The 25,503-nt window shown below is 48.9% G+C and overlaps 8 protein-coding genes across 8 annotated transcripts; all 8 read right to left on the bottom strand.

Moving 5' to 3' along the window:
- Positions 1-13: 13 nt before the first annotated feature.
- On the bottom strand, positions 14-2,885 carry LOC131293794 (uncharacterized). The gene is made up of 3 exons (XM_058321851.1): positions 2,583-2,885; positions 2,319-2,510; positions 14-160 (listed from the first exon to the last, which is right to left on the bottom strand). Exons 1-3 carry the CDS (start codon positions 2,883-2,885, stop codon positions 14-16), a joined length of 642 nt encoding a protein of 213 aa, XP_058177834.1.
- Positions 2,886-2,916: 31 nt separating this feature from the next.
- Positions 2,917-5,788, bottom strand: LOC131293792 (uncharacterized). The gene is made up of 3 exons (XM_058321850.1): positions 5,486-5,788; positions 5,222-5,413; positions 2,917-3,063 (listed from the first exon to the last, which is right to left on the bottom strand). Exons 1-3 carry the CDS (start codon positions 5,786-5,788, stop codon positions 2,917-2,919), a joined length of 642 nt encoding a protein of 213 aa, XP_058177833.1.
- Positions 5,789-5,819: 31 nt separating this feature from the next.
- LOC131293791 (uncharacterized) lies at positions 5,820-8,691 on the bottom strand. The gene is made up of 3 exons (XM_058321849.1): positions 8,389-8,691; positions 8,125-8,316; positions 5,820-5,966 (listed from the first exon to the last, which is right to left on the bottom strand). Exons 1-3 carry the CDS (start codon positions 8,689-8,691, stop codon positions 5,820-5,822), a joined length of 642 nt encoding a protein of 213 aa, XP_058177832.1.
- Positions 8,692-8,722: 31 nt separating this feature from the next.
- LOC131293790 (uncharacterized) lies at positions 8,723-11,594 on the bottom strand. The gene is made up of 3 exons (XM_058321848.1): positions 11,292-11,594; positions 11,028-11,219; positions 8,723-8,869 (listed from the first exon to the last, which is right to left on the bottom strand). The coding sequence occupies exons 1-3, from the start codon at positions 11,592-11,594 to the stop codon at positions 8,723-8,725; spliced, it is 642 nt and encodes a 213-aa protein (XP_058177831.1).
- Positions 11,595-11,625: 31 nt separating this feature from the next.
- LOC131293789 (uncharacterized) lies at positions 11,626-14,497 on the bottom strand. Its single transcript, XM_058321847.1, has 3 exons — positions 14,195-14,497; positions 13,931-14,122; positions 11,626-11,772 (listed from the first exon to the last, which is right to left on the bottom strand). The coding sequence occupies exons 1-3, from the start codon at positions 14,495-14,497 to the stop codon at positions 11,626-11,628; spliced, it is 642 nt and encodes a 213-aa protein (XP_058177830.1).
- Positions 14,498-14,528: 31 nt separating this feature from the next.
- Positions 14,529-17,400, bottom strand: LOC131293788 (uncharacterized). Its single transcript, XM_058321846.1, has 3 exons — positions 17,098-17,400; positions 16,834-17,025; positions 14,529-14,675 (listed from the first exon to the last, which is right to left on the bottom strand). The coding sequence occupies exons 1-3, from the start codon at positions 17,398-17,400 to the stop codon at positions 14,529-14,531; spliced, it is 642 nt and encodes a 213-aa protein (XP_058177829.1).
- Positions 17,401-17,431: 31 nt separating this feature from the next.
- Positions 17,432-20,303, bottom strand: LOC131293787 (uncharacterized). The gene is made up of 3 exons (XM_058321845.1): positions 20,001-20,303; positions 19,737-19,928; positions 17,432-17,578 (listed from the first exon to the last, which is right to left on the bottom strand). Exons 1-3 carry the CDS (start codon positions 20,301-20,303, stop codon positions 17,432-17,434), a joined length of 642 nt encoding a protein of 213 aa, XP_058177828.1.
- A 31-nt stretch (positions 20,304-20,334) lies between these two features.
- LOC131293786 (uncharacterized) lies at positions 20,335-23,206 on the bottom strand. The gene is made up of 3 exons (XM_058321844.1): positions 22,904-23,206; positions 22,640-22,831; positions 20,335-20,481 (listed from the first exon to the last, which is right to left on the bottom strand). The coding sequence occupies exons 1-3, from the start codon at positions 23,204-23,206 to the stop codon at positions 20,335-20,337; spliced, it is 642 nt and encodes a 213-aa protein (XP_058177827.1).
- Positions 23,207-25,503: the final 2,297 nt, after the last annotated feature.

The following is a 25,503-nucleotide window of genomic DNA, read 5'->3' as shown; positions in this document are numbered from 1 at the left end:
GCGCATGTAGCGGTCACTGCCAACGAACGATGGTGCCTGCTCGATCCAGCGTTGTTGGTGGTGCTATGGGCTTCTGCAAGTCGTTGACCACGTGCTCGACACTAGCTAGGTCCATGATACCGGCATAGGCATCAGCACGCTGCTGCGCTTGATTTTCACGCTGAAATCGTAATCGTTGTAAATTGGAAAAAATCCATCAACTTTTTTTTTCTATCGATACCAAACATGCTCGATTATATTATGGTCTGGTGACTGTGGAGGAGTTGCTAGTACTGATGTGCAATTATATATCAACCACATGCTTGTCATCCAGGCTGGATTGGATCATTGTCCTGGTAGAACGCAACGTCATTCGCTATGCCCAATCGTTCAACACTATGCTGAACAGTTGCCTTCAGGATATCAATATAATTCGCAGCATCCATGATTCAACGTATAACATGGATTTTGCCGACACCTTTTGCAGTCATACAACCCCAGAACATGATGGATCCTCCACCGTGTTTTACGATTTTAATGGTAAATCCATTATTCTACCCCTTGTTTTCTTCACACGTAGCGGCGGCCTTCAGATCCGTAATGATAAATTTTTGTCTCGTCCGTGAACAGAACCTGCCAGAAACAATAATAACAAACTTAATATCATAAAACAATGTTTTGTCATTGTCATTGACTTGTCTGACTTTGCGATCAATTTTAGGGTACTTTGAATTGATAACAATGAATGTCGCTTATCACATCTTCTTTGTTTATCTTTCTACGAAGCATGTGCAAAAAGAGAGAATAAAAATCGGTTACCAAGCAGCGCAATGATCGAAAAAGTTCAAAAAGTCATAATTTTGCCAGCTAAACGTAAAGTTGGACACTTGCTTTTCAGGTTTAATACGTGGTTTGTTGAACTATTTTCAGAAGTTTTTGATGTTTAATGTTGTTTTTGTTATATTTTATGACCGTTTGTTGATGCTTGATAACAGTTTTTTTCTAACTTTATTGGACATTTCTGCTCAAATTTCTTCCTATTGCTGTTTTGTTACTAATTTACTGCTAAGCAATGTTTGTAACATAGTACTAGGTAAAACGGCCCGGTCCTGAAACCACGTTGGTCCTTTGCGGTAACACAGCAGTAGGCGCATACAGTACCGCTCGATCAGCGCCATCGAGCAAGAAACCATTCGACCGATCACGCTTGCACCACTACGTACACGGCGTATCCAGTGTTTGCCTGAACCACGCTGCCAAGGAAGTCGTTGTGCTGCTTGCGGTACTGCGTATCGGTAGTAAAGCGGGAGATCTTGGCAAGTAAGCGTCCTGGCATAATCGTCGTGGGCCGCCAGATCGAAGAACCGCGTGAGCATTGTGTGGTGTTGCCATGGATTGGCAGCTGTACGACTGTATGTGACCTGGCCTGGTGACAGTCTCCGTTGGTCCCTTCGGATTTCTTCGAGCTCTGCTTCCGCTGCTACGAGGTCTCGCTGTGCGTCTTGCAGTTCCTGCTGGTTCGTAGCCTCGTGTCGCCTCAGCATTGCGTCGTTCCTGCGCTCGAGCGCGTGGTGCGTAGCTCGCTGGACAGTCCTGTTCCTCAGGCGACGGATTCGCTCACGGATGTTGCGCAACTCCCGAAGCCAGTTTGATCTGTCCACGGGCGTCATGGCGTTGAGTCTGGCGGTGAGTGCCGGGCGACGGCGCGAGTATCCGCCCGGTCGACGCAGCCTGTTTCTCACTCGCCTCGCTTCTGCTGCCGCAGCATCCGCTCTCGTTTCCGCTGCTGCTGCCGTTGATCGGTGCTGTTGCTCCGCTCGCCAGGAGCGCTGCAGCTCCCTGGTGATGCTGTGTACTGCCTCGTTTGCTCTGTCCCAGTTTCGGCGACTACTGAGAAGGTGGCTCACCAGCGTTTCGGCAGTGAGTACGAGGTCCTGTTGGTCAGTAAGGAGTCGTTGCCGTACATCTGCGAACCGCGGGCAGGAAAACAGCACGTGCTCCACGTTCTCTACTACGCCTACGCAATGGGTGCAGTCCGGGGATAGGGTGAACCCCTTAAGGAACAGGTACTCTCGGAAGAATCCGTGTCCCGTAAGAGCCTGCGACAAATGGAAGTTCACCCTTCCAACCTGGCCTGTAACTCGAATCGCATAATCCGCCAGCAACTCTCAGACGCAGAAATGTACCGTGCATCGATGTACCGCTGAATTTCGTCCACCATCCCGTCCGGTGAGACTGCCACACGGTCGTGTCCTTTGTAGACAAATTTATACTAATATTTCACGCTGGTCACCGTCCGTGCACACCTCAAAATTGATATGACAGTTGTATTTACTAACCAGCCACGGATTGTACGGGACAACGTAGCGGTTATCTAGTTCAACGCCATGGTTACGCCGAGCATCGAGCTTCACGGTACGCCCGTTGTTACGGCGACGATACAGCGGATAACCATTTTCCTTACGTCGTGTGTGCTCGCAGAATGCTTTCGGGAAATGTTTCGAACAGACACCATCCTTCATGCAGGGTGCCTAAGGATGTGATGGTCCACACGGGCCATGCATCATACATTTCCGGATAGTTTCATGCAGTTCTGCATTAACCGAATCTGGTATTTCCGCTGAAACCACTTTGTCGTAGTCCGCTGCAGATCGCGGTTTGTCGCTGTCTCCAAGAATCAGCAGACAGTGTGCATGTGGCAGACCCCGTTTCTGAAGCACTAGCGCTCCTGCGGACAGATCTGCCAGAATCGCCTTTAGTTTTTCTCGAAACACACGGGTAGTCAAGTCCGGTCGATCCGCAGCTTGTTGGCGGGGTAGTAATGCCTGTGTTATTTCTACCCATGACGGATTGCATGTAATCGTGATGAACAGATTCGGTTTGCCCATCGCCCGAACGATTGCCATCGCATCCTGGTATTGCGCGCGCATGTAGCGGTCACTGCCAACGAACGATGGTGCCTGCTCGATCCAGCGTTGTTGGTGGTGCTATGGGCTGCTGCAAGTCGTTGACCACGTGCTCGACACTAGCTAGGTCCATGATACCGGCATAGGCATCAGCACGCTGCTGCGCTTGATTTTCACGCTGAAATCGTAATCGTTGTAAATTGAAAAAAATCCATCAACTTTTTTTTTCTATCGATACCAAACATGCTCGATTATATTATGGTCTGGTGACTGTGGAGGAGTTGCTAGTACTGATGTGCAATTATATATCAACCACATGCTTGTCATCCAGGCTGGATTGGATCATTGTCCTGGTAGAACGCAACGTCATTCGCTATGCCCAATCGTTCAACACTATGCTGAACAGTTGCCTTCAGGATATCAATATAATTCGCAGCATCCATGATTCAACGTATAACATGGATTTTGCCGACACCTTTTGCAGTCATACAACCCCAGAACATGATGGATCCTCCACCGTGTTTTACGATTTTAATGGTAAATCCATTATTCTACCCCTTGTTTTCTTCACACGTAGCGGCGGCCTTCAGATCCGTAATGATAAATTTTTGTCTCGTCCGTGAACAGAACCTGCCAGAAACAATAATAACAAACTTAATATCATAAAACAATGTTTTGTCATTGTCATTGACTTGTCTGACTTTGCGATCAATTTTAGGGTACTTTGAATTGATAACAATGAATGTCGCTTATCACATCTTCTTTGTTTATCTTTCTACGAAGCATGTGCAAAAAGAGAGAATAAAAATCGGTTACCAAGCAGCGCAATGATCGAAAAAGTTCAAAAAGTCATAATTTTGCCAGCTAAACGTAAAGTTGGACACTTGCTTTTCAGGTTTAATACGTGGTTTGTTGAACTATTTTCAGAAGTTTTTGATGTTTAATGTTGTTTTTGTTATATTTTATGACCGTTTGTTGATGCTTGATAACAGTTTTTTTCTAACTTTATTGGACATTTCTGCTCAAATTTCTTCCTATTGCTGTTTTGTTACTAATTTACTGCTAAGCAATGTTTGTAACATAGTACTGGGTAAAACGGCCCGGTCCTGAAACCACGTTGGTCCTTTGCGGTAACACAGCAGTAGGCGCATACAGTACCGCTCGATCAGCGCCATCGAGCAAGAAACCATTCGACCGATCACGCTTGCACCACTACGTACACGGCGTATCCAGTGTTTGCCTGAACCACGCTGCCAAGGAAGTCGTTGTGCTGCTTGCGGTACTGCGTATCGGTAGTAAAGCGGGAGATCTTGGCAAGTAAGCGTCCTGGCATAATCGTCGTGGGCCGCCAGATCGAAGAACCGCGTGAGCATTGTGTGGTGTTGCCATGGATTGGCAGCTGTACGACTGTATGTGACCTGGCCTGGTGACAGTCTCCGTTGGTCCCTTCGGATTTCTTCGAGCTCTGCTTCCGCTGCTACGAGGTCTCGCTGTGCGTCTTGCAGTTCCTGCTGGTTCGTAGCCTCGTGTCGCCTCAGCATTGCGTCGTTCCTGCGCTCGAGCGCGTGGTGCGTAGCTCGCTGGACAGTCCTGTTCCTCAGGCGACGGATTCGCTCACGGATGTTGCGCAACTACCGAAGCCAGTTTGATCTGTCCACGGGCGTCATGGCGTTGAGTCTGGCGGTGAGTGCCGGGCGACGGCGCGAGTATCCGCCCGGTCGACGCAGCCTGTTTCTCACTCGCCTCGCTTCTGCTGCCGCAGCATCCGCTCTCGTTTCCGCTGCTGCTGCCGTTGATCGGTGCTGTTGCTCCGCTCGCCAGGAGCGCTGCAGCTCCCTGGTGATGCTGTGTACTGCCTCGTTTGCTCTGTCCCAGTTTCGGCGACTACTGAGAAGGTGGCTCACCAGCGTTTCGGCAGTGAGTACGAGGTCCTGTTGGTCAGTAAGGAGTCGTTGCCGTACATCTGCGAACCGCGGGCAGGAAAACAGCACGTGCTCCACGTTCTCTACTACGCCTACGCAATGGGTGCAGTCCGGGGATAGGGTGAACCCCTTAAGGAACAGGTACTCTCGGAAGAATCCGTGTCCCGTAAGAGCCTGCGACAAATGGAAGTTCACCCTTCCAACCTGGCCTGTAACTCGAATCGCATAATCCGCCAGCAACTCTCAGACGCAGAAATGTACCGTGCATCGATGTACCGCTGAATTTCGTCCACCATCCCGTCCGGTGAGACTGCCACACGGTCGTGTCCTTTGTAGACAAATTTATACTAATATTTCACGCTGGTCACCGTCCGTGCACACCTCAAAATTGATATGACAGTTGTATTTACTAACCAGCCACGGATTGTACGGGACAACGTAGCGGTTATCTAGTTCAACGCCATGGTTACGCCGAGCATCGAGCTTCACGGTACGCCCGTTGTTACGGCGACGATACAGCGGATAACCATTTTCCTTACGTCGTGTGTGCTCGCAGAATGCTTTCGGGAAATGTTTCGAACAGACACCATCCTTCATGCAGGGTGCCTAAGGATGTGATGGTCCACACGGGCCATGCATCATACATTTCCGGATAGTTTCATGCAGTTCTGCATTAACCGAATCTGGTATTTCCGCTGAAACCACTTTGTCGTAGTCCGCTGCAGATCGCGGTTTGTCGCTGTCTCCAAGAATCAGCAGACAGTGTGCATGTGGCAGACCCCGTTTCTGAAGCACTAGCGCTCCTGCGGACAGATCTGCCAGAATCGCCTTTAGTTTTTCTCGAAACACACGGGTAGTCAAGTCCGGTCGATCCGCAGCTTGTTGGCGGGGTAGTAATGCCTGTGTTATTTCTACCCATGACGGATTGCATGTAATCGTGATGAACAGATTCGGTTTGCCCATCGCCCGAACGATTGCCATCGCATCCTGGTATTGCGCGCGCATGTAGCGGTCACTGCCAACGAACGATGGTGCCTGCTCGATCCAGCGTTGTTGGTGGTGCTATGGGCTTCTGCAAGTCGTTGACCACGTGCTCGACACTAGCTAGGTCCATGATACCGGCATAGGCATCAGCACGCTGCTGCGCTTGATTTTCACGCTGAAATCGTAATCGTTGTAAATTGGAAAAAATCCATCAACTTTTTTTTTCTATCGATACCAAACATGCTCGATTATATTATGGTCTGGTGACTGTGGAGGAGTTGCTAGTACTGATGTGCAATTATATATCAACCACATGCTTGTCATCCAGGCTGGATTGGATCATTGTCCTGGTAGAACGCAACGTCATTCGCTATGCCCAATCGTTCAACACTATGCTGAACAGTTGCCTTCAGGATATCAATATAATTCGCAGCATCCATGATTCAACGTATAACATGGATTTTGCCGACACCTTTTGCAGTCATACAACCCCAGAACATGATGGATCCTCCACCGTGTTTTACGATTTTAATGGTAAATCCATTATTCTACCCCTTGTTTTCTTCACACGTAGCGGCGGCCTTCAGATCCGTAATGATAAATTTTTGTCTCGTCCGTGAACAGAACCTGCCAGAAACAATAATAACAAACTTAATATCATAAAACAATGTTTTGTCATTGTCATTGACTTGTCTGACTTTGCGATCAATTTTAGGGTACTTTGAATTGATAACAATGAATGTCGCTTATCACATCTTCTTTGTTTATCTTTCTACGAAGCATGTGCAAAAAGAGAGAATAAAAATCGGTTACCAAGCAGCGCAATGATCGAAAAAGTTCAAAAAGTCATAATTTTGCCAGCTAAACGTAAAGTTGGACACTTGCTTTTCAGGTTTAATACGTGGTTTGTTGAACTATTTTCAGAAGTTTTTGATGTTTAATGTTGTTTTTGTTATATTTTATGACCGTTTGTTGATGCTTGATAACAGTTTTTTTCTAACTTTATTGGACATTTCTGCTCAAATTTCTTCCTATTGCTGTTTTGTTACTAATTTACTGCTAAGCAATGTTTGTAACATAGTACTAGGTAAAACGGCCCGGTCCTGAAACCACGTTGGTCCTTTGCGGTAACACAGCAGTAGGCGCATACAGTACCGCTCGATCAGCGCCATCGAGCAAGAAACCATTCGACCGATCACGCTTGCACCACTACGTACACGGCGTATCCAGTGTTTGCCTGAACCACGCTGCCAAGGAAGTCGTTGTGCTGCTTGCGGTACTGCGTATCGGTAGTAAAGCGGGAGATCTTGGCAAGTAAGCGTCCTGGCATAATCGTCGTGGGCCGCCAGATCGAAGAACCGCGTGAGCATTGTGTGGTGTTGCCATGGATTGGCAGCTGTACGACTGTATGTGACCTGGCCTGGTGACAGTCTCCGTTGGTCCCTTCGGATTTCTTCGAGCTCTGCTTCCGCTGCTACGAGGTCTCGCTGTGCGTCTTGCAGTTCCTGCTGGTTCGTAGCCTCGTGTCGCCTCAGCATTGCGTCGTTCCTGCGCTCGAGCGCGTGGTGCGTAGCTCGCTGGACAGTCCTGTTCCTCAGGCGACGGATTCGCTCACGGATGTTGCGCAACTCCCGAAGCCAGTTTGATCTGTCCACGGGCGTCATGGCGTTGAGTCTGGCGGTGAGTGCCGGGCGACGGCGCGAGTATCCGCCCGGTCGACGCAGCCTGTTTCTCACTCGCCTCGCTTCTGCTGCCGCAGCATCCGCTCTCGTTTCCGCTGCTGCTGCCGTTGATCGGTGCTGTTGCTCCGCTCGCCAGGAGCGCTGCAGCTCCCTGGTGATGCTGTGTACTGCCTCGTTTGCTCTGTCCCAGTTTCGGCGACTACTGAGAAGGTGGCTCACCAGCGTTTCGGCAGTGAGTACGAGGTCCTGTTGGTCAGTAAGGAGTCGTTGCCGTACATCTGCGAACCGCGGGCAGGAAAACAGCACGTGCTCCACGTTCTCTACTACGCCTACGCAATGGGTGCAGTCCGGGGATAGGGTGAACCCCTTAAGGAACAGGTACTCTCGGAAGAATCCGTGTCCCGTAAGAGCCTGCGACAAATGGAAGTTCACCCTTCCAACCTGGCCTGTAACTCGAATCGCATAATCCGCCAGCAACTCTCAGACGCAGAAATGTACCGTGCATCGATGTACCGCTGAATTTCGTCCACCATCCCGTCCGGTGAGACTGCCACACGGTCGTGTCCTTTGTAGACAAATTTATACTAATATTTCACGCTGGTCACCGTCCGTGCACACCTCAAAATTGATATGACAGTTGTATTTACTAACCAGCCACGGATTGTACGGGACAACGTAGCGGTTATCTAGTTCAACGCCATGGTTACGCCGAGCATCGAGCTTCACGGTACGCCCGTTGTTACGGCGACGATACAGCGGATAACCATTTTCCTTACGTCGTGTGTGCTCGCAGAATGCTTTCGGGAAATGTTTCGAACAGACACCATCCTTCATGCAGGGTGCCTAAGGATGTGATGGTCCACACGGGCCATGCATCATACATTTCCGGATAGTTTCATGCAGTTCTGCATTAACCGAATCTGGTATTTCCGCTGAAACCACTTTGTCGTAGTCCGCTGCAGATCGCGGTTTGTCGCTGTCTCCAAGAATCAGCAGACAGTGTGCATGTGGCAGACCCCGTTTCTGAAGCACTAGCGCTCCTGCGGACAGATCTGCCAGAATCGCCTTTAGTTTTTCTCGAAACACACGGGTAGTCAAGTCCGGTCGATCCGCAGCTTGTTGGCGGGGTAGTAATGCCTGTGTTATTTCTACCCATGACGGATTGCATGTAATCGTGATGAACAGATTCGGTTTGCCCATCGCCCGAACGATTGCCATCGCATCCTGGTATTGCGCGCGCATGTAGCGGTCACTGCCAACGAACGATGGTGCCTGCTCGATCCAGCGTTGTTGGTGGTGCTATGGGCTGCTGCAAGTCGTTGACCACGTGCTCGACACTAGCTAGGTCCATGATACCGGCATAGGCATCAGCACGCTGCTGCGCTTGATTTTCACGCTGAAATCGTAATCGTTGTAAATTGAAAAAAATCCATCAACTTTTTTTTTCTATCGATACCAAACATGCTCGATTATATTATGGTCTGGTGACTGTGGAGGAGTTGCTAGTACTGATGTGCAATTATATATCAACCACATGCTTGTCATCCAGGCTGGATTGGATCATTGTCCTGGTAGAACGCAACGTCATTCGCTATGCCCAATCGTTCAACACTATGCTGAACAGTTGCCTTCAGGATATCAATATAATTCGCAGCATCCATGATTCAACGTATAACATGGATTTTGCCGACACCTTTTGCAGTCATACAACCCCAGAACATGATGGATCCTCCACCGTGTTTTACGATTTTAATGGTAAATCCATTATTCTACCCCTTGTTTTCTTCACACGTAGCGGCGGCCTTCAGATCCGTAATGATAAATTTTTGTCTCGTCCGTGAACAGAACCTGCCAGAAACAATAATAACAAACTTAATATCATAAAACAATGTTTTGTCATTGTCATTGACTTGTCTGACTTTGCGATCAATTTTAGGGTACTTTGAATTGATAACAATGAATGTCGCTTATCACATCTTCTTTGTTTATCTTTCTACGAAGCATGTGCAAAAAGAGAGAATAAAAATCGGTTACCAAGCAGCGCAATGATCGAAAAAGTTCAAAAAGTCATAATTTTGCCAGCTAAACGTAAAGTTGGACACTTGCTTTTCAGGTTTAATACGTGGTTTGTTGAACTATTTTCAGAAGTTTTTGATGTTTAATGTTGTTTTTGTTATATTTTATGACCGTTTGTTGATGCTTGATAACAGTTTTTTTCTAACTTTATTGGACATTTCTGCTCAAATTTCTTCCTATTGCTGTTTTGTTACTAATTTACTGCTAAGCAATGTTTGTAACATAGTACTGGGTAAAACGGCCCGGTCCTGAAACCACGTTGGTCCTTTGCGGTAACACAGCAGTAGGCGCATACAGTACCGCTCGATCAGCGCCATCGAGCAAGAAACCATTCGACCGATCACGCTTGCACCACTACGTACACGGCGTATCCAGTGTTTGCCTGAACCACGCTGCCAAGGAAGTCGTTGTGCTGCTTGCGGTACTGCGTATCGGTAGTAAAGCGGGAGATCTTGGCAAGTAAGCGTCCTGGCATAATCGTCGTGGGCCGCCAGATCGAAGAACCGCGTGAGCATTGTGTGGTGTTGCCATGGATTGGCAGCTGTACGACTGTATGTGACCTGGCCTGGTGACAGTCTCCGTTGGTCCCTTCGGATTTCTTCGAGCTCTGCTTCCGCTGCTACGAGGTCTCGCTGTGCGTCTTGCAGTTCCTGCTGGTTCGTAGCCTCGTGTCGCCTCAGCATTGCGTCGTTCCTGCGCTCGAGCGCGTGGTGCGTAGCTCGCTGGACAGTCCTGTTCCTCAGGCGACGGATTCGCTCACGGATGTTGCGCAACTACCGAAGCCAGTTTGATCTGTCCACGGGCGTCATGGCGTTGAGTCTGGCGGTGAGTGCCGGGCGACGGCGCGAGTATCCGCCCGGTCGACGCAGCCTGTTTCTCACTCGCCTCGCTTCTGCTGCCGCAGCATCCGCTCTCGTTTCCGCTGCTGCTGCCGTTGATCGGTGCTGTTGCTCCGCTCGCCAGGAGCGCTGCAGCTCCCTGGTGATGCTGTGTACTGCCTCGTTTGCTCTGTCCCAGTTTCGGCGACTACTGAGAAGGTGGCTCACCAGCGTTTCGGCAGTGAGTACGAGGTCCTGTTGGTCAGTAAGGAGTCGTTGCCGTACATCTGCGAACCGCGGGCAGGAAAACAGCACGTGCTCCACGTTCTCTACTACGCCTACGCAATGGGTGCAGTCCGGGGATAGGGTGAACCCCTTAAGGAACAGGTACTCTCGGAAGAATCCGTGTCCCGTAAGAGCCTGCGACAAATGGAAGTTCACCCTTCCAACCTGGCCTGTAACTCGAATCGCATAATCCGCCAGCAACTCTCAGACGCAGAAATGTACCGTGCATCGATGTACCGCTGAATTTCGTCCACCATCCCGTCCGGTGAGACTGCCACACGGTCGTGTCCTTTGTAGACAAATTTATACTAATATTTCACGCTGGTCACCGTCCGTGCACACCTCAAAATTGATATGACAGTTGTATTTACTAACCAGCCACGGATTGTACGGGACAACGTAGCGGTTATCTAGTTCAACGCCATGGTTACGCCGAGCATCGAGCTTCACGGTACGCCCGTTGTTACGGCGACGATACAGCGGATAACCATTTTCCTTACGTCGTGTGTGCTCGCAGAATGCTTTCGGGAAATGTTTCGAACAGACACCATCCTTCATGCAGGGTGCCTAAGGATGTGATGGTCCACACGGGCCATGCATCATACATTTCCGGATAGTTTCATGCAGTTCTGCATTAACCGAATCTGGTATTTCCGCTGAAACCACTTTGTCGTAGTCCGCTGCAGATCGCGGTTTGTCGCTGTCTCCAAGAATCAGCAGACAGTGTGCATGTGGCAGACCCCGTTTCTGAAGCACTAGCGCTCCTGCGGACAGATCTGCCAGAATCGCCTTTAGTTTTTCTCGAAACACACGGGTAGTCAAGTCCGGTCGATCCGCAGCTTGTTGGCGGGGTAGTAATGCCTGTGTTATTTCTACCCATGACGGATTGCATGTAATCGTGATGAACAGATTCGGTTTGCCCATCGCCCGAACGATTGCCATCGCATCCTGGTATTGCGCGCGCATGTAGCGGTCACTGCCAACGAACGATGGTGCCTGCTCGATCCAGCGTTGTTGGTGGTGCTATGGGCTGCTGCAAGTCGTTGACCACGTGCTCGACACTAGCTAGGTCCATGATACCGGCATAGGCATCAGCACGCTGCTGCGCTTGATTTTCACGCTGAAATCGTAATCGTTGTAAATTGAAAAAAATCCATCAACTTTTTTTTTCTATCGATACCAAACATGCTCGATTATATTATGGTCTGGTGACTGTGGAGGAGTTGCTAGTACTGATGTGCAATTATATATCAACCACATGCTTGTCATCCAGGCTGGATTGGATCATTGTCCTGGTAGAACGCAACGTCATTCGCTATGCCCAATCGTTCAACACTATGCTGAACAGTTGCCTTCAGGATATCAATATAATTCGCAGCATCCATGATTCAACGTATAACATGGATTTTGCCGACACCTTTTGCAGTCATACAACCCCAGAACATGATGGATCCTCCACCGTGTTTTACGATTTTAATGGTAAATCCATTATTCTACCCCTTGTTTTCTTCACACGTAGCGGCGGCCTTCAGATCCGTAATGATAAATTTTTGTCTCGTCCGTGAACAGAACCTGCCAGAAACAATAATAACAAACTTAATATCATAAAACAATGTTTTGTCATTGTCATTGACTTGTCTGACTTTGCGATCAATTTTAGGGTACTTTGAATTGATAACAATGAATGTCGCTTATCACATCTTCTTTGTTTATCTTTCTACGAAGCATGTGCAAAAAGAGAGAATAAAAATCGGTTACCAAGCAGCGCAATGATCGAAAAAGTTCAAAAAGTCATAATTTTGCCAGCTAAACGTAAAGTTGGACACTTGCTTTTCAGGTTTAATACGTGGTTTGCTGAACTATTTTCAGAAGTTTTTGATGTTTAATGTTGTTTTTGTTATATTTTATGACCGTTTGTTGATGCTTGATAACAGTTTTTTTCTAACTTTATTGGACATTTCTGCTCAAATTTCTTCCTATTGCTGTTTTGTTACTAATTTACTGCTAAGCAATGTTTGTAACATAGTACTAGGTAAAACGGCCCGGTCCTGAAACCACGTTGGTCCTTTGCGGTAACACAGCAGTAGGCGCATACAGTACCGCTCGATCAGCGCCATCGAGCAAGAAACCATTCGACCGATCACGCTTGCACCACTACGTACACGGCGTATCCAGTGTTTGCCTGAACCACGCTGCCAAGGAAGTCGTTGTGCTGCTTGCGGTACTGCGTATCGGTAGTAAAGCGGGAGATCTTGGCAAGTAAGCGTCCTGGCATAATCGTCGTGGGCCGCCAGATCGAAGAACCGCGTGAGCATTGTGTGGTGTTGCCATGGATTGGCAGCTGTACGACTGTATGTGACCTGGCCTGGTGACAGTCTCCGTTGGTCCCTTCGGATTTCTTCGAGCTCTGCTTCCGCTGCTACGAGGTCTCGCTGTGCGTCTTGCAGTTCCTGCTGGTTCGTAGCCTCGTGTCGCCTCAGCATTGCGTCGTTCCTGCGCTCGAGCGCGTGGTGCGTAGCTCGCTGGACAGTCCTGTTCCTCAGGCGACGGATTCGCTCACGGATGTTGCGCAACTCCCGAAGCCAGTTTGATCTGTCCACGGGCGTCATGGCGTTGAGTCTGGCGGTGAGTGCCGGGCGACGGCGCGAGTATCCGCCCGGTCGACGCAGCCTGTTTCTCACTCGCCTCGCTTCTGCTGCCGCAGCATCCGCTCTCGTTTCCGCTGCTGCTGCCGTTGATCGGTGCTGTTGCTCCGCTCGCCAGGAGCGCTGCAGCTCCCTGGTGATGCTGTGTACTGCCTCGTTTGCTCTGTCCCAGTTTCGGCGACTACTGAGAAGGTGGCTCACCAGCGTTTCGGCAGTGAGTACGAGGTCCTGTTGGTCAGTAAGGAGTCGTTGCCGTACATCTGCGAACCGCGGGCAGGAAAACAGCACGTGCTCCACGTTCTCTACTACGCCTACGCAATGGGTGCAGTCCGGGGATAGGGTGAACCCCTTAAGGAACAGGTACTCTCGGAAGAATCCGTGTCCCGTAAGAGCCTGCGACAAATGGAAGTTCACCCTTCCAACCTGGCCTGTAACTCGAATCGCATAATCCGCCAGCAACTCTCAGACGCAGAAATGTACCGTGCATCGATGTACCGCTGAATTTCGTCCACCATCCCGTCCGGTGAGACTGCCACACGGTCGTGTCCTTTGTAGACAAATTTATACTAATATTTCACGCTGGTCACCGTCCGTGCACACCTCAAAATTGATATGACAGTTGTATTTACTAACCAGCCACGGATTGTACGGGACAACGTAGCGGTTATCTAGTTCAACGCCATGGTTACGCCGAGCATCGAGCTTCACGGTACGCCCGTTGTTACGGCGACGATACAGCGGATAACCATTTTCCTTACGTCGTGTGTGCTCGCAGAATGCTTTCGGGAAATGTTTCGAACAGACACCATCCTTCATGCAGGGTGCCTAAGGATGTGATGGTCCACACGGGCCATGCATCATACATTTCCGGATAGTTTCATGCAGTTCTGCATTAACCGAATCTGGTATTTCCGCTGAAACCACTTTGTCGTAGTCCGCTGCAGATCGCGGTTTGTCGCTGTCTCCAAGAATCAGCAGACAGTGTGCATGTGGCAGACCCCGTTTCTGAAGCACTAGCGCTCCTGCGGACAGATCTGCCAGAATCGCCTTTAGTTTTTCTCGAAACACACGGGTAGTCAAGTCCGGTCGATCCGCAGCTTGTTGGCGGGGTAGTAATGCCTGTGTTATTTCTACCCATGACGGATTGCATGTAATCGTGATGAACAGATTCGGTTTGCCCATCGCCCGAACGATTGCCATCGCATCCTGGTATTGCGCGCGCATGTAGCGGTCACTGCCAACGAACGATGGTGCCTGCTCGATCCAGCGTTGTTGGTGGTGCTATGGGCTGCTGCAAGTCGTTGACCACGTGCTCGACACTAGCTAGGTCCATGATACCGGCATAGGCATCAGCACGCTGCTGCGCTTGATTTTCACGCTGAAATCGTAATCGTTGTAAATTGAAAAAAATCCATCAACTTTTTTTTTCTATCGATACCAAACATGCTCGATTATATTATGGTCTGGTGACTGTGGAGGAGTTGCTAGTACTGATGTGCAATTATATATCAACCACATGCTTGTCATCCAGGCTGGATTGGATCATTGTCCTGGTAGAACGCAACGTCATTCGCTATGCCCAATCGTTCAACACTATGCTGAACAGTTGCCTTCAGGATATCAATATAATTCGCAGCATCCATGATTCAACGTATAACATGGATTTTGCCGACACCTTTTGCAGTCATACAACCCCAGAACATGATGGATCCTCCACCGTGTTTTACGATTTTAATGGTAAATCCATTATTCTACCCCTTGTTTTCTTCACACGTAGCGGCGGCCTTCAGATCCGTAATGATAAATTTTTGTCTCGTCCGTGAACAGAACCTGCCAGAAACAATAATAACAAACTTAATATCATAAAACAATGTTTTGTCATTGTCATTGACTTGTCTGACTTTGCGATCAATTTTAGGGTACTTTGAATTGATAACAATGAATGTCGCTTATCACATCTTCTTTGTTTATCTTTCTACGAAGCATGTGCAAAAAGAGAGAATAAAAATCGGTTACCAAGCAGCGCAATGATCGAAAAAGTTCAAAAAGTCATAATTTTGCCAGCTAAACGTAAAGTTGGACACTTGCTTTTCAGGTTTAATACGTGGTTTGTTGAACTATTTTCAGAAGTTTTTGATGTTTAATGTTGTTTTTGTTATATTTTATGACCGTTTGTTGATGCTTGATAACAGTTTTTTTCTAACTTTATTGGACATTTCTGCTCAAATTTCTTCCTATTGCTGTTTTGTTACTAATTTACTGCTAAGCAATGTTTGTAATATAGTACTAGGTAAAACGGCCCGGTCCTGAAACCACGTTGGTCCTTTGCGGTAACACAGCAGTAGGCGCATACAGTACCGCTCGATCAGCGCCATCGAGCAAGAAACCATTCGACCGATCACGCTTGCACCACTACGTACACGGCGTATCCAGTGTTTGCCTGAACCACGCTGCCAAGGAAGTCGTTGTGCTGCTTGCGGTACTGCGTATCGGTAGTAAAGCGGGAGATCTTGGCAAGTAAGCGTCCTGGCATAATCGTCGTGGGCCGCCAGATCGAAGAACCGCGTGAGCATTGTGTGGTGTTGCCATGGATTGGCAGCTGTACGACTGTATGTGACCTGGCCTGGTGACAGTCTCCGTTGGTCCCTTCGGATTTCTTCGAGCTCTGCTTCCGCTGCTACGAGGTCTCGCTGTGCGTCTTGCAGTTCCTGCTGGTTCGTAGCCTCGTGTCGCCTCAGCATTGCGTCGTTCCTGCGCTCGAGCGCGTGGTGCGTAGCTCGCTGGACAGTCCTGTTCCTCAGGCGACGGATTCGCTCACGGATGTTGCGCAACTCCCGAAGCCAGTTTGATCTGTCCACGGGCGTCATGGCGTTGAGTCTGGCGGTGAGTGCCGGGCGACGGCGCGAGTATCCGCCCGGTCGACGCAGCCTGTTTCTCACTCGCCTCGCTTCTGCTGCCGCAGCATCCGCTCTCGTTTCCGCTGCTGCTGCCGTTGATCGGTGCTGTTGCTCCGCTCGCCAGGAGCGCTGCAGCTCCCTGGTGATGCTGTGTACTGCCTCGTTTGCTCTGTCCCAGTTTCGGCGACTACTGAGAAGGTGGCTCACCAGCGTTTCGGCAGTGAGTACGAGGTCCTGTTGGTCAGTAAGGAGTCGTTGCCGTACATCTGCGAACCGCGGGCAGGAAAACAGCACGTGCTCCACGTTCTCTACTACGCCTACGCAATGGGTGCAGTCCGGGGATAGGGTGAACCCCTTAAGGAACAGGTACTCTCGGAAGAATCCGTGTCCCGTAAGAGCCTGCGACAAATGGAAGTTCACCTTTCCAACCTGGCCTGTAACTCGAATCGCATAATCCGCCAGCAACTCTCAGACGCAGAAATGTACCGTGCATCGATGTACCGCTGAATTTCGTCCACCATCCCGTCCGGTGAGACTGCCACACGGTCGTGTCCTTTGTAGACAAATTTATACTAATATTTCACGCTGGTCACCGTCCGTGCACACCTCAAAATTGATATGACAGTTGTATTTACTAACCAGCCACGGATTGTACGGGACAACGTAGCGGTTATCTAGTTCAACGCCATGGTTACGCCGAGCATCGAGCTTCACGGTACGCCCGTTGTTACGGCGACGATACAGCGGATAACCATTTTCCTTACGTCGTGTGTGCTCGCAGAATGCTTTCGGGAAATGTTTCGAACAGACACCATCCTTCATGCAGGGTGCCTAAGGATGTGATGGTCCACACGGGCCATGCATCATACATTTCCGGATAGTTTCATGCAGTTCTGCATTAACCGAATCTGGTATTTCCGCTGAAACCACTTTGTCGTAGTCCGCTGCAGATCGCGGTTTGTCGCTGTCTCCAAGAATCAGCAGACAGTGTGCATGTGGCAGACCCCGTTTCTGAAGCACTAGCGCTCCTGCGGACAGATCTGCCAGAATCGCCTTTAGTTTTTCTCGAAACACACGGGTAGTCAAGTCCGGTCGATCCGCAGCTTGTTGGCGGGGTAGTAATGCCTGTGTTATTTCTACCCATGACGGATTGCATGTAATCGTGATGAACAGATTCGGTTTGCCCATCGCCCGAACGATTGCCATCGCATCCTGGTATTGCGCGCGCATGTAGCGGTCACTGCCAACGAACGATGGTGCCTGCTCGATCCAGCGTTGTTGGTGGTGCTATGGGCTGCTGCAAGTCGTTGACCACGTGCTCGACACTAGCTAGGTCCATGATACCGGCATAGGCATCAGCACGCTGCTGCGCTTGATTTTCACGCTGAAATCGTAATCGTTGTAAATTGAAAAAAATCCATCAACTTTTTTTTTCTATCGATACCAAACATGCTCGATTATATTATGGTCTGGTGACTGTGGAGGAGTTGCTAGTACTGATGTGCAATTATATATCAACCACATGCTTGTCATCCAGGCTGGATTGGATCATTGTCCTGGTAGAACGCAACGTCATTCGCTATGCCCAATCGTTCAACACTATGCTGAACAGTTGCCTTCAGGATATCAATATAATTCGCAGCATCCATGATTCAACGTATAACATGGATTTTGCCGACACCTTTTGCAGTCATACAACCCCAGAACATGATGGATCCTCCACCGTGTTTTACGATTTTAATGGTAAATCCATTATTCTACCCCTTGTTTTCTTCACACGTAGCGGCGGCCTTCAGATCCGTAATGATAAATTTTTGTCTCGTCCGTGAACAGAACCTGCCAGAAACAATAATAACAAACTTAATATCATAAAACAATGTTTTGTCATTGTCATTGACTTGTCTGACTTTGCGATCAATTTTAGGGTACTTTGAATTGATAACAATGAATGTCGCTTATCACATCTTCTTTGTTTATCTTTCTACGAAGCATGTGCAAAAAGAGAGAATAAAAATCGGTTACCAAGCAGCGCAATGATCGAAAAAGTTCAAAAAGTCATAATTTTGCCAGCTAAACGTAAAGTTGGACACTTGCTTTTCAGGTTTAATACGTGGTTTGTTGAACTATTTTCAGAAGTTTTTGATGTTTAATGTTGTTTTTGTTATATTTTATGACCGTTTGTTGATGCTTGATAACAGTTTTTTTCTAACTTTATTGGACATTTCTGCTCAAATTTCTTCCTATTGCTGTTTTGTTACTAATTTACTGCTAAGCAATGTTTGTAACATAGTACTAGGTAAAACGGCCCGGTCCTGAAACCACGTTGGTCCTTTGCGGTAACACAGCAGTAGGCGCATACAGTACCGCTCGATCAGCGCCATCGAGCAAGAAACCATTCGACCGATCACGCTTGCACCACTACGTACACGGCGTATCCAGTGTTTGCCTGAACCACGCTGCCAAGGAAGTCGTTGTGCTGCTTGCGGTACTGCGTATCGGTAGTAAAGCGGGAGATCTTGGCAAGTAAGCGTCCTGGCATAATCGTCGTGGGCCGCCAGATCGAAGAACCGCGTGAGCATTGTGTGGTGTTGCCATGGATTGGCAGCTGTACGACTGTATGTGACCTGGCCTGGTGACAGTCTCCGTTGGTCCCTTCGGATTTCTTCGAGCTCTGCTTCCGCTGCTACGAGGTCTCGCTGTGCGTCTTGCAGTTCCTGCTGGTTCGTAGCCTCGTGTCGCCTCAGCATTGCGTCGTTCCTGCGCTCGAGCGCGTGGTGCGTAGCTCGCTGGACAGTCCTGTTCCTCAGGCGACGGATTCGCTCACGGATGTTGCGCAACTCCCGAAGCCAGTTTGATCTGTCCACGGGCGTCATGGCGTTGAGTCTGGCGGTGAGTGCCGGGCGACGGCGCGAGTATCCGCCCGGTCGACGCAGCCTGTTTCTCACTCGCCTCGCTTCTGCTGCCGCAGCATCCGCTCTCGTTTCCGCTGCTGCTGCCGTTGATCGGTGCTGTTGCTCCGCTCGCCAGGAGCGCTGCAGCTCCCTGGTGATGCTGTGTACTGCCTCGTTTGCTCTGTCCCAGTTTCGGCGACTACTGAGAAGGTGGCTCACCAGCGTTTCGGCAGTGAGTACGAGGTCCTGTTGGTCAGTAAGGAGTCGTTGCCGTACATCTGCGAACCGCGGGCAGGAAAACAGCACGTGCTCCACGTTCTCTACTACGCCTACGCAATGGGTGCAGTCCGGGGATAGGGTGAACCCCTTAAGGAACAGGTACTCTCGGAAGAATCCGTGTCCCGTAAGAGCCTGCGACAAATGGAAGTTCACCCTTCCAACCTGGCCTGTAACTCGAATCGCATAATCCGCCAGCAACTCTCAGACGCAGAAATGTACCGTGCATCGATGTACCGCTGAATTTCGTCCACCATCCCGTCCGGTGAGACTGCCACACGGTCGTGTCCTTTGTAGACAAATTTATACTAATATTTCACGCTGGTCACCGTCCGTGCACACCTCAAAATTGATATGACAGTTGTATTTACTAACCAGCCACGGATTGTACGGGACAACGTAGCGGTTATCTAGTTCAACGCCATGGTTACGCCGAGCATCGAGCTTCACGGTACGCCCGTTGTTACGGCGACGATACAGCGGATAACCATTTTCCTTACGTCGTGTGTGCTCGCAGAATGCTTTCGGGAAATGTTTCGAACAGACACCATCCTTCATGCAGGGTGCCTAAGGATGTGATGGTCCACACGGGCCATGCATCATACATTTCCGGATAGTTTCATGCAGTTCTGCATTAACCGAATCTGGTATTTCCGCTGAAACCACTTTGTCGTAGTCCGCTGCAGATCGCGGTTTGTCGCTGTCTCCAAGAATCAGCAGACAGTGTGCATGTGGCAGACCCCGTTTCTGAAGCACTAGCGCTCCTGCGGACAGATCTGCCAGAATCGCCTTTAGTTTTTCTCGAAACACACGGGTAGTCAAGTCCGGTCGATCCGCAGCTTGTTGGCGGGGTAGTAATGCCTGTGTTATTTCTACCCATGACGGATTGCATGTAATCGTGATGAACAGATTCGGTTTGGCCATCGCCCGAACGATTGCCATCGCATCCTGGTATTGCGCGCGCATGTAGCGGTCACTGCCAACGAACGATGGTGCCTGCTCGATCCAGCGTTGTTGGTGGTGCTATGGGCTGCTGCAAGTCGTTGACCACGTGCTCGACACTAGCTAGGTCCATGATACCGGCATAGGCATCAGCACGCTGCTGCGCTTGATTTTCACGCTGAAATCGTAATCGTTGTAAATTGAAAAAAATCCATCAACTTTTTTTTTCTATCGATACCAAACATGCTCGATTATATTATGGTCTGGTGACTGTGGAGGAGTTGCTAGTACTGATGTGCAATTATATATCAACCACATGCTTGTCATCCAGGCTGGATTGGATCATTGTCCTGGTAGAACGCAACGTCATTCGCTATGCCCAATCGTTCAACACTATGCTGAACAGTTGCCTTCAGGATATCAATATAATTCGCAGCATCCATGATTCAACGTATAACATGGATTTTGCCGACACCTTTTGCAGTCATACAACCCCAGAACATGATGGATCCTCCACCGTGTTTTACGATTTTAATGGTAAATCCATTATTCTACCCCTTGTTTTCTTCACACGTAGCGGCGGCCTTCAGATCCGTAATGATAAATTTTTGTCTCGTCCGTGAACAGAACCTGCCAGAAACAATAATAACAAACTTAATATCATAAAACAATGTTTTGTCATTGTCATTGACTGGTCTGACTTTGCGATCAATTTTAGGGTACTTTGAATTGATAACAATGAATGTCGCTTATCACATCTTCTTTGTTTATCTTTCTACGAAGCATGTGCAAAAAGAGAGAATAAAAATCGGTTACCAAGCAGCGCAATGATCGAAAAAGTTCAAAAAGTCATAATTTTGCCAGCTAAACGTAAAGTTGGACACTTGCTTTTCAGGTTTAATACGTGGTTTGTTGAACTATTTTCAGAAGTTTTTGATGTTTAATGTTGTTTTTGTTATATTTTATGACCGTTTGTTGATGCTTGATAACAGTTTTTTTCTAACTTTATTGGACATTTCTGCTCAAATTTCTTCCTATTGCTGTTTTGTTACTAATTTACTGCTAAGCAATGTTTGTAACATAGTACTAGGTCAAACGGCCCGGTCCTGAAACCACGTTGGTCCTTTGCGGTAACACAGCAGTAGGCGCATACAGTACCGCTCGATCAGCGCCATCGAGCAAGAAACCATTCGACCGATCACGCTTGCACCACTACGTACACGGCGTATCCAGTGTTTGCCTGAACCACGCTGCCAAGGAAGTCGTTGTGCTGCTTGCGGTACTGCGTATCGGTAGTAAAGCGGGAGATCTTGGCAAGTAAGCGTCCTGGCATAATCGTCGTGGGCCGCCAGATCGAAGAACCGCGTGAGCATTGTGTGGTGTTGCCATGGATTGGCAGCTGTACGACTGTATGTGACCTGGCCTGGTGACAGTCTCCGTTGGTCCCTTCGGATTTCTTCGAGCTCTGCTTCCGCTGCTACGAGGTCTCGCTGTGCGTCTTGCAGTTCCTGCTGGTTCGTAGCCTCGTGTCGCCTCAGCATTGCGTCGTTCCTGCGCTCGAGCGCGTGGTGCGTAGCTCGCTGGACAGTCCTGTTCCTCAGGCGACGGATTCGCTCACGGATGTTGCGCAACTCCCGAAGCCAGTTTGATCTGTCCACGGGCGTCATGGCGTTGAGTCTGGCGGTGAGTGCCGGGCGACGGCGCGAGTATCCGCCCGGTCGACGCAGCCTGTTTCTCACTCGCCTCGCTTCTGCTGCCGCAGCATCCGCTCTCGTTTCCGCTGCTGCTGCCGTTGATCGGTGCTGTTGCTCCGCTCGCCAGGAGCGCTGCAGCTCCCTGGTGATGCTGTGTACTGCCTCGTTTGCTCTGTCCCAGTTTCGGCGACTACTGAGAAGGTGGCTCACCAGCGTTTCGGCAGTGAGTACGAGGTCCTGTTGGTCAGTAAGGAGTCGTTGCCGTACATCTGCGAACCGCGGGCAGGAAAACAGCACGTGCTCCACGTTCTCTACTACGCCTACGCAATGGGTGCAGTCCGGGGATAGGGTGAACCCCTTAAGGAACAGGTACTCTCGGAAGAATCCGTGTCCCGTAAGAGCCTGCGACAAATGGAAGTTCACCCTTCCAACCTGGCCTGTAACTCGAATCGCATAATCCGCCAGCAACTCTCAGACGCAGAAATGTACCGTGCATCGATGTACCGCTGAATTTCGTCCACCATCCCGTCCGGTGAGACTGCCACACGGTCGTGTCCTTTGTAGACAAATTTATACTAATATTTCACGCTGGTCACCGTCCGTGCACACCTCAAAATTGATATGACAGTTGTATTTACTAACCAGCCACGGATTGTACGGGACAACGTAGCGGTTATCTAGTTCAACGCCATGGTTACGCCGAACATCGAGCTTCACGGTACGCCCGTTGTTACGGCGACGATACAGCGGATAACCATTTTCCTTACGTCGTGTGTGCTCGCAGAATGCTTTCGGGAAATGTTTCGAACAGACACCATCCTTCATGCAGGGTGCCTAAGGATGTGATGGTCCACACGGGCCATGCATCATACATTTCCGGATAGTTTCATGCAGTTCTGCATTAACCGAATCTGGTATTTCCGCTGAAACCACTTTGTCGTAGTCCGCTGCAGATCGCGGTTTGTCGCTGTCTCCAAGAATCAGCAGACAGTGTGCATGTGGCAGACCCCGTTTCTGAAGCACTAGCGCTCCTGCGGACAGATCTGCCAGAATCGCCTTTAGTTTTTCTCGAAACACACGGGTAGTCAAGTCCGGTCGATCCGCAGCTTGTTGGCGGGGTAGTAATGCCTGTGTTATTTCTACCCATGACGGATTGCATGTAATCGTGATGAACAGATTCGGTTTGCCCATCGCCCGAACGATTGCCATCGCATCCTGGTATTGCGCGCGCATGTAGCGGTCACTGCCAACGAACGATGGTGCCTGCTCGATCCAGCGTTGTTGGTGGTGCTATGGGCTGCTGCAAGTCGTTGACCACGTGCTCGACACTAGCTAGGTCCATGATACCGGCATAGGCATCAGCACGCTGCTGCGCTTGATTTTCACGCTGAAATCGTAATCGTTGTAAATTGAAAAAAATCCATCAACTTTTTTTTTCTATCGATACCAAACATGCTCGATTATATTATGGTCTGGTGACTGTGGAGGAGTTGCTAGTACTGATGTGCAATTATATATCAACCACATGCTTGTCATCCAGGCTGGATTGGATCATTGTCCTGGTAGAACGCAACGTCATTCGCTATGCCCAATCGTTCAACACTATGCTGAACAGTTGCCTTCAGGATATCAATATAATTCGCAGCATCCATGATTCAACGTATAACATGGATTTTGCCGACACCTTTTGCAGTCATACAACCCCAGAACATGATGGATCCTCCACCGTGTTTTACGATTTTAATGGTAAATCCATTATTCTACCCCTTGTTTTCTTCACACGTAGCGGCGGCCTTCAGATCCGTAATGATAAATTTTTGTCTCGTCCGTGAACAGAACCTGCCAGAAACAATAATAACAAACTTAATATCATAAAACAATGTTTTGTCATTGTCATTGACTTGTCTGACTTTGCGATCAATTTTAGGGTACTTTGAATTGATAACAATGAATGTCGCTTATCACATCTTCTTTGTTTATCTTTCTACGAAGCATGTGCAAAAAGAGAGAATAAAAATCGGTTACCAAGCAGCGCAATGATCGAAAAAGTTCAAAAAGTCATAATTTTGCCAGCTAAACGTAAAGTTGGACACTTGCTTTTCAGGTTTAATACGTGGTTTGCTGAACTATTTTCAGAAGTTTTTGATGTTTAATGTTGTTTTTGTTATATTTTATGACCGTTTGTTGATGCTTGATAACAGTTTTTTTCTAACTTTATTGGACATTTCTGCTCAAATTTCTTCCTATTGCTGTTTTGTTACTAATTTACTGCTAAGCAATGTTTGTAACATAGTACTAGGTAAAACGGCCCGGTCCTGAAACCACGTTGGTCCTTTGCGGTAACACAGCAGTAGGCGCATACAGTACCGCTCGATCAGCGCCATCGAGCAAGAAACCATTCGACCGATCACGCTTGCACCACTACGTACACGGCGTATCCAGTGTTTGCCTGAACCACGCTGCCAAGGAAGTCGTTGTGCTGCTTGCGGTACTGCGTATCGGTAGTAAAGCGGGAGATCTTGGCAAGTAAGCGTCCTGGCATAATCGTCGTGGGCCGCCAGATCGAAGAACCGCGTGAGCATTGTGTGGTGTTGCCATGGATTGGCAGCTGTACGACTGTATGTGACCTGGCCTGGTGACAGTCTCCGTTGGTCCCTTCGGATTTCTTCGAGCTCTGCTTCCGCTGCTACGAGGTCTCGCTGTGCGTCTTGCAGTTCCTGCTGGTTCGTAGCCTCGTGTCGCCTCAGCATTGCGTCGTTCCTGCGCTCGAGCGCGTGGTGCGTAGCTCGCTGGACAGTCCTGTTCCTCAGGCGACGGATTCGCTCACGGATGTTGCGCAACTCCCGAAGCCAGTTTGATCTGTCCACGGGCGTCATGGCGTTGAGTCTGGCGGTGAGTGCCGGGCGACGGCGCGAGTATCCGCCCGGTCGACGCAGCCTGTTTCTCACTCGCCTCGCTTCTGCATGCAATGGCCCTGCGGGCAGCGGTAACTCAAAATTCCATGTCACGTCTACGTCTCTCCCGTCTCCACCCGTTTCCACCCCTCATTGGCCCACACTTTTCAAACGATGTGCAACATCGTCAACGGTCAATTGCTACAATCAGCAGGCCATCCTACTCCCACCTTCGACCCCGAATTTTCGTACTCGCTCTTTTGGGACTTAGTCAATTTTTCAAACCGTTTTCATTTTTGCAAAACTTAAATAAATAACGTCGATTTGATTAATGATCAACAAATTTGTCAAATTCCAAACGTATTTGTACTTTTGTACGTAACTATACAGAATAAAAAAGTTAAAAAGCATGTCCATAATGCACGTCAAATGATTTCAGCACATTTTACAGCGGAAATAAACATAGAAAAGAGATTATGCGTTCGATTCCATCATTTTTCAATATGATTTATGTCCATGTATTTGAAAATAACAATGAAAATCAAATTCACACTTCGACCAGATTTTCAATCACTCAATGCCAAGCGAAACCGCCTACATTATTGTGGGATT

The sequence above is a fragment of the Anopheles ziemanni genome, chromosome 2 (genome assembly GCF_943734765.1).
Source record: "Anopheles ziemanni chromosome 2, idAnoZiCoDA_A2_x.2, whole genome shotgun sequence".
Classification (NCBI taxonomy): domain Eukaryota; kingdom Metazoa; phylum Arthropoda; class Insecta; order Diptera; family Culicidae; genus Anopheles; species Anopheles ziemanni.
Note: the sequence above shows the minus strand (reverse complement) of the source record. Positions and strands in the feature narration are given on the sequence as shown.

Excerpts from the sequence above, each read along its gene's own strand:
- LOC131293786 (XM_058321844.1), bottom strand. The coding sequence starts at position 23,206 with ATGGCAATCGTTCGGGCGATGGGCAAACCGAATCTGTTCATCACGATT. Across the intron at positions 22,832-22,903 it reads CAGCGGAAATACCAGATTCG|GCACCCTGCATGAAGGATGG; the intron begins GTTAATGCAGAA and ends TCACATCCTTAG. Across the intron at positions 20,482-22,639 it reads TCCCGTACAATCCGTGGCTG|CGTGAAAATCAAGCGCAGCA; the intron begins GTTAGTAAATAC and ends TTACGATTTCAG.
- LOC131293789 (XM_058321847.1), bottom strand. The coding sequence starts at position 14,497 with ATGGCAATCGTTCGGGCGATGGGCAAACCGAATCTGTTCATCACGATT. Across the intron at positions 14,123-14,194 it reads CAGCGGAAATACCAGATTCG|GCACCCTGCATGAAGGATGG; the intron begins GTTAATGCAGAA and ends TCACATCCTTAG. Across the intron at positions 11,773-13,930 it reads TCCCGTACAATCCGTGGCTG|CGTGAAAATCAAGCGCAGCA; the intron begins GTTAGTAAATAC and ends TTACGATTTCAG.
- LOC131293787 (XM_058321845.1), bottom strand. The coding sequence starts at position 20,303 with ATGGCAATCGTTCGGGCGATGGCCAAACCGAATCTGTTCATCACGATT. Across the intron at positions 19,929-20,000 it reads CAGCGGAAATACCAGATTCG|GCACCCTGCATGAAGGATGG; the intron begins GTTAATGCAGAA and ends TCACATCCTTAG. Across the intron at positions 17,579-19,736 it reads TCCCGTACAATCCGTGGCTG|CGTGAAAATCAAGCGCAGCA; the intron begins GTTAGTAAATAC and ends TTACGATTTCAG.
- LOC131293788 (XM_058321846.1), bottom strand. The coding sequence starts at position 17,400 with ATGGCAATCGTTCGGGCGATGGGCAAACCGAATCTGTTCATCACGATT. Across the intron at positions 17,026-17,097 it reads CAGCGGAAATACCAGATTCG|GCACCCTGCATGAAGGATGG; the intron begins GTTAATGCAGAA and ends TCACATCCTTAG. Across the intron at positions 14,676-16,833 it reads TCCCGTACAATCCGTGGCTG|CGTGAAAATCAAGCGCAGCA; the intron begins GTTAGTAAATAC and ends TTACGATTTCAG.
- LOC131293794 (XM_058321851.1), bottom strand. The coding sequence starts at position 2,885 with ATGGCAATCGTTCGGGCGATGGGCAAACCGAATCTGTTCATCACGATT. Across the intron at positions 2,511-2,582 it reads CAGCGGAAATACCAGATTCG|GCACCCTGCATGAAGGATGG; the intron begins GTTAATGCAGAA and ends TCACATCCTTAG. Across the intron at positions 161-2,318 it reads TCCCGTACAATCCGTGGCTG|CGTGAAAATCAAGCGCAGCA; the intron begins GTTAGTAAATAC and ends TTACGATTTCAG.
- LOC131293790 (XM_058321848.1), bottom strand. The coding sequence starts at position 11,594 with ATGGCAATCGTTCGGGCGATGGGCAAACCGAATCTGTTCATCACGATT. Across the intron at positions 11,220-11,291 it reads CAGCGGAAATACCAGATTCG|GCACCCTGCATGAAGGATGG; the intron begins GTTAATGCAGAA and ends TCACATCCTTAG. Across the intron at positions 8,870-11,027 it reads TCCCGTACAATCCGTGGCTG|CGTGAAAATCAAGCGCAGCA; the intron begins GTTAGTAAATAC and ends TTACGATTTCAG.
- LOC131293792 (XM_058321850.1), bottom strand. The coding sequence starts at position 5,788 with ATGGCAATCGTTCGGGCGATGGGCAAACCGAATCTGTTCATCACGATT. Across the intron at positions 5,414-5,485 it reads CAGCGGAAATACCAGATTCG|GCACCCTGCATGAAGGATGG; the intron begins GTTAATGCAGAA and ends TCACATCCTTAG. Across the intron at positions 3,064-5,221 it reads TCCCGTACAATCCGTGGCTG|CGTGAAAATCAAGCGCAGCA; the intron begins GTTAGTAAATAC and ends TTACGATTTCAG.
- LOC131293791 (XM_058321849.1), bottom strand. The coding sequence starts at position 8,691 with ATGGCAATCGTTCGGGCGATGGGCAAACCGAATCTGTTCATCACGATT. Across the intron at positions 8,317-8,388 it reads CAGCGGAAATACCAGATTCG|GCACCCTGCATGAAGGATGG; the intron begins GTTAATGCAGAA and ends TCACATCCTTAG. Across the intron at positions 5,967-8,124 it reads TCCCGTACAATCCGTGGCTG|CGTGAAAATCAAGCGCAGCA; the intron begins GTTAGTAAATAC and ends TTACGATTTCAG.